At 37.1% G+C, this 10,499-nt stretch overlaps 1 protein-coding gene across 3 annotated transcripts in view; it reads left to right on the plus strand.

The window, feature by feature from the left end:
- The window catches only part of SP4 (Sp4 transcription factor), a 26,952-nt gene extending 18,299 nt beyond the window's left edge, over positions 1-8,653 (plus strand). For all 3 annotated transcript variants that reach the window (XM_020781264.3, XM_073003287.2, XM_020781257.3), the window contains 2 exons: positions 132-331; positions 4,859-8,653. In XM_020781264.3, coding sequence (XP_020636923.1) covers positions 132-331; positions 4,859-5,106 — 448 coding nt within the window. In that variant the 3' untranslated portion in view covers positions 5,107-8,653. The remainder of the gene's footprint in view (positions 1-131; positions 332-4,858) is intronic.
- Positions 8,654-10,499: the final 1,846 nt, after the last annotated feature.

The raw sequence follows: 10,499 nt of genomic DNA on the forward strand, positions 1-10,499 counted from the left end.
AAATACAAGACATTTGGGGATAGAAAATAACCCTTTTGCTCTTGCATACCTTGTTGCTTAATGTAACTATTCTTAATACTGAGTTTGTGTCTTAAATATTGCTAAGTTTATCATTGGTTTGTACTTGATAGAAGCAGTAATGAACCTGGAAAGAAGAAACAACATATCTGCCATATTGAAGGTTGTGGAAAAGTCTATGGGAAAACATCTCATCTCCGGGCACATCTTCGCTGGCATACTGGGGAAAGGCCATTTGTATGCAACTGGATCTTCTGTGGGAAAAGATTTACAAGAAGTGATGAATTGCAAAGACATAGGCGAACCCACACAGGTCTGTAGAAAGGTTTTAAAATAAAACTTATTTGATTTTATAAGATAATTAATTGGCGCAAATACACACTGAATGTCAGAAATAAGGAAACTACTGAGACCTTTCCCTTGTGCTCAAGCCTCTAGATAATTGTCACTTCTCTCAGCCTGTCTTCACGCATGTCTTAAGTTAAATGGAACATTCGTAAGTAAAGGGTTACTTGCATCTGTTCAGCAGCACATATTCAAACTACTATGCAAGCTAGCTGATAAATGCAGATGCTTATTGTGAGGAAGTCATATGTAACACTGCTTAGGTGGATTTTGAATTGGTTATAGCACAGAGAAATAAAGAATCCTGCATCTCTCAGGAACATGCTACATCAGTTACTACAGACAATGGCTGAAATCCTGTTGTTTATTGTAGTAACACTAGAGCAGTGATGGCGAATCTATGGCACGCATGCCACAGCTGGCACACAAGAGCCCTCTGTGGGCACACGAGCCATAAGTTGCCATAGAGAAATACTTACCCATTCTCCGATCCCAGATTTCAGCAGTCCCCTCTGCTGGTGCAGTGGTCCGGCGGAAGGGTGCAATGGCGACCATTACCGGTCTAGCCCAATGGGGGATTGGAGGACCGGGACGTATTTATTTGTTAATACCGCCTATTGGGGAGGGGGAGAAACACAAGCAATTAACCCTTGCAGTGCAGGAGCAGTTTTTTTTCTAAGCTAAAATCTCAGCATTCGGGTTTTAATTGCAGTATTGGCACTTTGAAATAAGTTGATTTTGTGTTGCAGTTTGGGCACTCAGGCTCAAGAAGGTTCACCATCACTGCACTAGAGTAAGGTTAGGTAAAGGTTCCCCTTGACATTTAGTCCAGTCATGTCCGACTCTAGGGTGCAGTACTCATCCCCGTCTCCAAGCCATAGAGCCAGTGTTTGTCCATAGACAGTTTCCGTGGTCACGTGGCCAGCGTGACTAGACACGGAACACCATTACCTTCCTACTGTGGTAGTACCTATTTCTCTACTTGCATTTACATGCTTTCGAACCGTTAGTTTGGCAGGAGCTGGGACAAGCGACGTTGCATGGATTCAATCTTACGACTGCTGGTCTTCTGACCTTGCAGCACAGAGGCTTCTGCGGTTTAACCCACAGCACCACCACATCCCTAACACTAGAGTAGGCCCGTTCAATTAGTGGGAATTTGGTGAATCAACTCTTTAAGCTCTGTTGATTCAAATGGGCCTACTCTAGTTGCAGCTTTTTGCGGTAAAGTTGCAACTAGAGTAGACCCATTTGAATCAACTCACCACATCTCTGCTCATTCACTGGGCCTGTTGTTGTTATTATGTGCTGTCAAGTTGTCTCCAACTTGTGACAACCCTATGAATGAGCAATCTCCATGTCCTATCCTCAGCTGCCTTGCTCAGCTCCTTTAAACTCAAGCTTGCAGGTTTTCTTTAGGGCAGTGTTGGCGAACCTTTTTGAGCTCAAGTGCCCAAACAGCAACACAAAACCAAATTATTTATTTCAAAGTGCCAACACTGCAATTAAACCTGAATACTGAGGTTTTAGTTTAGAAAAAAACAACTCACGTCATTTAAACATTTTGTCTGTCTGGTTCTTTATTGATTCCTTCAACTGACATCTCTTTCAGAAAAAAGTCATGTGCAGAATGCTACATTGAATTAAATGCATCCTATTTATAAAGCTTATTAAGTACATTGAAATCCTGAACTTGTTTCCTCCAAAGTAAGCTACCCTCAAAAAGCAGCTATATATAGGAGTGCAATTTTTAAAGTGTATACCTACATTTTATACACTACATAAAGTGCATACACACATTTCACTTATTTGAAATGTAGTGTTGGAAAAGAGATTTATAGATATCATGACTTGTCAGAAGGCAAAGCAAATTTACTGTGGACTCTCACTAGAAGCTAAAATAACCAAGCGAAGGGTATTGTACTTCAGTGGCATCATGAGAAGACAATCACACTGGAAAAGGCAGCAATGCAGGAAAAAATGCAGTGCAGTAGGAAAAGAGGAAGACTGCACATGAGATGGATTGACTCAATAAAGAAACCCACAGTCTTTTGTTTGTAAGACCTTTTGTTTGGTGTTGCAGTCAAAGCAGGACCAGGAGCAGAGAGAAGGATTCAGATTTGGGGAATAAACTATGATACTTTTGCCTGCTTTGGGGATGAGAAACAGGCAAAGCTAGTCCCAATTGTGTTGGTTGTCTTTTACTAGGTGTTTGCTGTTAGTGAGACTCTACTAAATATTCCAGTTCTGCCCAGTTCAATTTATAGTCTAAACAGAATCTTGAAATACTGTACTTGCTGTTCTCAGCAAAAATTGCAGAACTAAATGCAGTGGAGACGATCTTTGGAAGATTCCTTTTTTTCATGGTTTCATTTATACTTATTTATATTTAATTTATATACCACCCATTAGTCCCAAGGCACTATTCTGGGCGGGTTACAGACAATTACAAACCAGGACAAACAAACTATGGACACTAAAATGTAACAGAAACAGCTATGACTAATCAAAACCATAAAAGCCAATGGCACCAACAAATTTTCACAATAAAGAGGACCAGATGGGAGGCGCTCCGACAGGGTTGGATTGAAAAGTCTCCCTGAAGAGTAGTGTTTTTTAAAGCTCAACCCCCGTCTCTGTTGTATACTACTTTTGTTTTCACTTCACCAGTTTATTTTGCAGAGTATCCCATGACTGGTCACATCTATCATGGCAGTGTTTCTCAGTGTTCCCAGTTTGGGGACCCTGGGAATCAAAAACAGAGTCTGGGGACTTGGCTGAAGCCTCAGATGATCGGGGTGTAACCAGTATCTTAATGAAGATCACCTAAGGAAACTAATAAATGGCATAACTGAATTCAATTAAAGATAGGTGGAGGCATTCTGAATGTTATACTTAACCAATGAATGGATTAAATACTCATGCTGTTACTTCGTCCTTTAAAAATCCAGAAAGATTAATGAATAATCATTCATCAAGCCTGTCTTCCTATAAACACCCTGGGAATAAGCACCATTGACTACAAGGTACTTACACTTGTATAAACATGGATAGCATTGCATTTTAGGAGTGTTACATCACAGGATTGCAGAGCTCCATTCCATAATATATGGTGAAGTTCTAATGATATATTTCTGATATATTTCTAAAGTACTATAATTTTTCAAAGCTTGACCTATTGCTGCCAAGTTAAAACTTTCTTTCTTTCTTTCTTTCACTCACTCACTCACTCACTCACTCACTCACTCACTCACTCACTCACTCATCTAGCCAGGCTATTTTGGGTGGTTGACAACATAGTCAAACAAAAACATAATTACAAGTATAAAATACATTCAACATATAAAACATCATAAAATATAATGACAATTAAATAATCACGTAATAAAATATTAGATATTTAAATATTTCAAATGGTGCAGAGGGCAGAAAAATCTTTTCATCAAAGGCTGTTTTAAGACAAACATGTTTAGGCTTTTGTTAATTTCCCTGCTTACCAGAAAAAGACATTGCAGGGCCATATTTTGGATTAAAAATAGAACTATGTGGAAAATGCTTTAAAATTACTTCCACCTCCCACTCTGTCAAACAGAAAGCAATTTGTAAGGTTGGCCAGAAAAAAAAATGAAGTGTGTACCATAATACAATCTTACCAAAATCCTTTACTGGGTACTTTTGAATGCAATGCAATTCACCAATCGTGATTAGCTTTTGATGTCTTTTTAATTCTGGTTTTATGAGTCAAGTCTCTCTGTGTCTCTCTTTCTCTCATACAGACATACACAAACACTTTGGAAGGTTCCTTTTTTCATGGTTTTATGAAAGAGTCAGTTTCTCACACAGACAGCCAACCTCCCTTCCTCCTTCCCTGAATTTTCAGCAATCATTTGCATCAACTCAGTATGTCCCTGTTTCTTCTCATTACAGTTAAAGAAGCTGATGAATCCACCCGTCCCTCTCTCGCACCTTCCTGCCTGCCTTAATTGGAGCCTTCTGTCCTGCTTGCATCAGTTCCTTTTTTCATAGTTTTGAGTCAGTCTCTCTCTCTCATACACACACATGCACACACCCTCCCTCCCTCCCTAAATTTTCTACAATCTTACATTTAAAAAATGTTTTACAGCAGTAAACAATAAAGCAGCTTTATCGCCAATCTCTAAAAGAACTGATTTACAAGTGTCGCAACCAAGGAAGGTAGCAGGGATAGGTAGCTTACAATCATGCAGTTTGAGGTTTGGCTGCAGGGGTGTAGCGCTCCACTTGCGTGCTCAGAGAGAGGTCTCTGCATGCCAGCTGTGGCACGTGTGCCATAGGTTCACCATCACTGCTTTAGGGAGTCAATCCATCTTATATTTGTTCTTCCTTTTTTCACTGGTCGTATCCTAGTGAAACTTACTATGCTAAGCAACAGGATTTCAGCCAGTTGTTTGGATTCAGAGTTATGCTAGTTACACTTTAAGTTTTGTTAAACTTTTTATTTCTGGTTTTCTTTTAGGTGAGAAAAGATTTGAATGTCCAGAGTGTTCTAAAAGATTCATGCGAAGTGACCATCTCTCCAAGCATGTTAAAACACATCAGAACAAAAAGGGTGGGGGAACAGCTCTCGCAATTGTAACTACAGGTGAATTGGACTCTTCAGTTACTGAGGTTCTTGGATCACCAAGGATTGTCACAGTTGCAGCCATTTCTCAAGATTCAAATCCAGCAACTCCTAATGTTTCAACAAACATGGAGGAATTCTGAAGAAAAATTATACAAATGCCTAGAGCTGCACTTAAGTTTACATACCTTTCAAGATACAGAAGTGGGCTGGTAAAAGTGTATTACAGAGCAGGAAATCATGTATTCAGTCTTGGTTTCTGTAAGTATTCCAAGTTGGAGGATCAACATGGGAAGTGTACATTGTACAAGACATTTGCTTGTACAAAAAAATTTCAAAACAGAACCAACTAATGTAGATAAATTATGGATAAAGCAGATGAGGAAAATATTGCCTTGGCATTGTACTAATTTATGTAGCCCTATATCTAGTAAAGGATTTTATTGAAGTTCTTCTTCTCATGGAAATGTTTGTTCTAGCAACAAACAGTACAAATATGCAACAGGATAGCTGTTGACTAAGGATTTTTCCCCCAAAAATTTTCATCAGAAGTTCCTTTTTCAAAAGGCAGAACAAAAATGCAAAACAGCCTAGTGAAGAAGATTTTTTTTTCTTTTTGGTTTGTTAAACACTTATATTAAATTTGGCCATCTTTGCTTGTTTTTAAAAAATAATTCAGATGGCAGCATGTTAAATGGGTCTGAGATGCATCTCAGATAATTTTGGCCACTACATTATAGTAGTGTGTATAATGACAATCAGTAAACACAAATTATTCTCTTTCTAGGAGAGGCAAGAGATCTATAGAGCCAGTGTATACTGTAGCAATTATTGAATCTTAGAAATATATTGACATAAGATTTTAATTAATTCTATGTAAAAATTAACAATGGAACATATGTGACTAGCCCTATACCTTAACTCATCCCATTTCAATACATAGGCGATTTATTGCTTAGTTAACCTCAGTCACAAAGTCTGTAATTTAAATTAAATTTTATTACAATACTTGGAAACTGCGGGAAGCAAAATCTTGTAGAGCTTAGGCACCACTGTCAACCTTCTGTCAACATCAAATATTGTTAATATACTGAATTCTTTAGACCTTCACATAACAGCCAAAGAAAGAAAAAATAACTGTAACCAAAAGTTTCTCAACTCTAAATTTTTCTTATCTTTATTTTCTTAAGAAAAATAATGGTCAGGATCCAAAGAGCTGCTTTTGGCTTGCCTGAAGTTTTCAGCTTTTTACTTGTTTAAAAAAACTCAAGCAGCCCTTCTGCCATATGAAAAAAATCTTCTGAACTTCCCCAGATAGCAAAAATAGCTAGCTATGCAGCACTGGAAATGTTTATTGGAGGAATGAAAACCAAAATTCCAGTGCAAAGGTTTCAGTTCTGGCAGTGTGTATGTGTGTATGTGTATGAGAGTGAGTGACTCTGACTTGCATGTGTATATGTACATTCACACCTAGCCAGCAAGAAAAAAATTCATATTTAAATAGATAGCAAGGAATACTTTTATTGTTTCTTTTTGGCAAGCATTTTTGGTTCTTGAAAAACAACACAAGAAAAATGCAATTGCTTTACCTTGGTAGAAGATAAGTGATTATGTTCTCAGTATGAAGTTGTTTAATACAGTACTCCTCAAAAAGTAACAGCTTAGATAATGTTGTTCATCCAGTTCTAGTCACCGACAACTAGATAGTTACTATGGCTGTCTCCTAGGCAGGGATGCATGTCCTTATTTCATGAAGAGAGACCGAATTCAGTCGAACAGTGGGCCCCAGATAAGGTTTGCAATTGCATGGATAGTAATGTGAATCCATATCAGCCACACTTTGGAGTTGTTTCTATGTTCAGTTTTACATTACTGGATTGAGAGACCGCTGTGTGCAAATTTTACTATATAGCAGAAAAATGACCAAATAATCTTTGGATTTTTTACAGTATTTTCTGTAGATATTAACTTAGCATTTTACAGATCTTCCCCAGTTGTAAAATATCTCATGACTGACTGATTTTTACATTTTACACCAAAACCTTTCAGTGATTTACTGTATCTTAAAAGTGCAGTGCAAGAAGTTGACACTTTTCCTTTAGAAACTATGGTTTCCATTGACAATTGTTTGAAACTCTGAACAAAAATATTTTTATACCCTTATACAAATCCCAGTTTTGTGGCATTGCATGTATTTTTAAAAATAACTTTAGGGGCGTCTGTAAAGCAACATACAAAACTGGAAGTCTTTTATATCCTCAGCTTACATGAATAGGAAAGAAGAGAATTTTACACTGTGGTTATCAATTTCAAATTTCTTAAGCCTTTTTTAGACAATAAACTTTTAGTTGGGTTTTTGTATATTACTCCATATATTTTTATTTAAAATATTCTCATCTGATATATGACTTTAAAACATCAGAATTGAATTGGCAATGCCTTCAATACAGATGACCATTTGATAACACAAATAAATTTTTAAGGCAAATAAAATGCAAAATTGAAGATGTATTCTGTCATTCCGCTTCACAATCAGTGCTATAAAAACTCAGTTAAGCAAGTAAAATTTCCTAATAGAATCATGTGAAATGATTTTTTGTAACCTGAAGGCATATATACACTGCACACCTGTTAAATATTTTTTGCATACTTATGTATGCAGATGTGAAATGGTCATTATTTTTAACTTGCAGATAATCCCTATTATAAATGTATGAAAATCTAGTTGGTACCGTGAAATCTAATGTAAACCAATCTTTTATAGCAGGTACACTTACTAGTATTGGACTTAAAGATATTTTGATAGTCTGTTCTGCATACCATTCTGAGTCCACTTTTCAGTCTTAGAAGGATCGTAAATTTCAGTGTCCTTTATTTGACTCAGTGGGATATAACTGTTGTACGTAATAGGGCACAGATATGCAGTAGTAGCTTGTTTAATGGCATATCACGATTCATTCCTTTTACCACCATTACAGAATTTTGCTTTATTGTACTTATCAGTGCAAAGTGTATTTATCATGATAGAACTCCAGTGTTGGAATAGCTTTATTTTATTTTCAGTATACTTTCTTGGGATAGGGTTGTGTATGTGTTTCCTGATTACATTAGAAATTGGTGTTACATCATTATTTATCACACTGTTTCATGAGAGAAGTAATAAATGTGTGTAATTTAGGAGAAAAAGTTTTTGTTAAACTTAGTTCAGCATGATATTTGGGTCCTATTTTTCAATTTTATAACTGTTTTATTGCAACAATGTTTGTATTTAAGTCTCCATTTCTAATGCCTTGTGATTTTTTTTAAATGCATGTCACTAAATTGTCATCCCACAAAAATTGATGTGCAGCATCGGGTGTTAAATCTACATACTGATTTTGAAACAGAGAAATAGTTGGTGGTGAAACTGTAAATGTTTGGAGAAAACCTTATAAAAAGTTTTGTAGTAATATTTCACTTGTAAATTTTTTGTAAGAAAAGGGAAAAAGAAAAAAAATGCAAAAACCCACCCATTCTAGAATCTACAAATTAATTCTGCCAGCAAAGCCTCTAAGGCATTAATTTTTACTATGCTAATTTGTAAAAATTTTGTGTGTTTTTGTGGATTTGGAAATAAAACTGTGTAGACGTTGTTGCCTGCAATAACACTTTGCAAGTAACCTATTAAAATTCTCAAGTTTAAATGTACAATTATTTGAAAAGTGTATTTCTTTGTCAGTCACATTCATGTTTTCAAGCATATTACAGTGGTGCCTCGCTTAACAACGATAATCCATTCCAGGAGAATTGCCGTTAAGCGAAAACATCGTAAAATGAAAATAAAAACCCCATTGAAACCCCATTGAAACGCACTGAAACCTGTTCAATGCATTCCAATGGGGTAAAAACTCACCGTCCAGCAAAGATCCTCCATATAGCGGCCATTTTCGCTGCCTGTATAGCGAGGAGTCCGTGCCTAAACACAGTGGGGAGCCATTTTAGTTACCTGGTGGCCATTTTGAAACCGCCAATCAGCTGTTTAAAAATCATAGTTTTGCGAAGAATTGGTTCTCGAAGCAGGGAACCGATCATCGCAAAGCGAAATTCCCCCATTCAGACCATCATTTTGCAATCGCAATTGTGCTTGCAAAAAGATTGTCGTTAAGTGGTTTCGTCGTAATGCGGGGCAATTGTAAAGCGAGGCACCACTGTATTAATATTAAATATTATCGTACAGTATATTTAAAAGAGAACAAAATAGAGAGGAATGCTAGAGATGGGAGAATCAATATTATATACATGTTTTCCCACAAATCTGAGACATCAGAGCTGCTACTATGTGAATCATTGGGTCCTCTTTCAAAGCACATTGCAGCACCTAGATAGCAATCCCTGACAGAGTGGGATTTCACTTACCATTGTTGCCATTGCTGAGGTAACTTGCACTTTTAACTTCTGGTGCAGACTGAAGAGGTCCTGAATGTATTTTAAAGAAGAAAGTGTTCACAACCATCTCTATACCTCAGATATTGCAACTGCCATCAAGTTTCTGAACCTTGGTCTTAGCACCCATCAAAGGAAATAACTGGAGGCTACTGATGGTGGCTGCAGTAACTAGTATCTTATAGGCTATAGTTCTAATGCTGATGCTTTTGTTTCTGGTGACAAATGGAAGAGATGTAGGAGCAAAGTTGTCTGCATCCACATAGCTGTGGCGTGAATTTGATAAATAAATGCCTTAAGACCAAATGTTCCATATTGCCAGCATCAGAGATCTCACAATGTAGACAAAGGAATGTGAAATGAAGTGATTATTTCCGTGAATGTAGAACATAATGGATTAAGTGCTGCCTGACAACTGGAGAAAACAAATCTGCTGGACTCAGGATCATCAACTCAGTTTTGCTTCCCCAAGAAACTAATGAAAATACAAGTCTCCAAAACAGTAAGAAGACTCAAGCAAGGAGTTTAAACTGGCTTAAGTAAATTTTCAACTTTCTTTGAACAGCAGACACTTCACCTCTGTTCAATATCACAAACCACTTTTGGAACTCCATTCTCTTTCACAAGTAACAATGGCAAACTACTCGTAAGGCTTCCTAAATCCAAGTAATTAAGACATAAGGTTGGTGGTCAGATTTTCAGCTGGCAGTATGCCAACAGAAAATACTGTATATGCATCGGGTTCTACCTCTGTAAGACTTTTTTTTATTAACAGAATTTGAATATTTAAAAAACACTTTGTAGCATTCAGCCCTGCCCTCACCTGTCCGTCACAGCTGGGCAGTGGAACATCAGCCAATGGGGACAGAAGTTGGTGCAGAAGGGGGAGGAGCTGGAATATATAAAGGGGGTATGATGTAAAGATTAGGGAGAGATTTTGTGAGAGTTAGTGATGAGTGTGTCTGTGGGCCTGTGAGCCAAATAGTCAGTGAGGGAAGAGTCTGTGTGTGTCAGTGAGTGAGAGACCTTGATTAACATCTTGTGATTTACTTACTTGATTTTGTTAAGCCAATAAACAAGTTTTTTGTTTTGAAACAACATTGTTTTTTTTTTT

Source organism: Pogona vitticeps, chromosome 6 (assembly GCF_051106095.1).
Source record: "Pogona vitticeps strain Pit_001003342236 chromosome 6, PviZW2.1, whole genome shotgun sequence".
In the NCBI taxonomy this organism is placed as follows: Eukaryota; Metazoa; Chordata; class Lepidosauria; order Squamata; family Agamidae; genus Pogona; species Pogona vitticeps.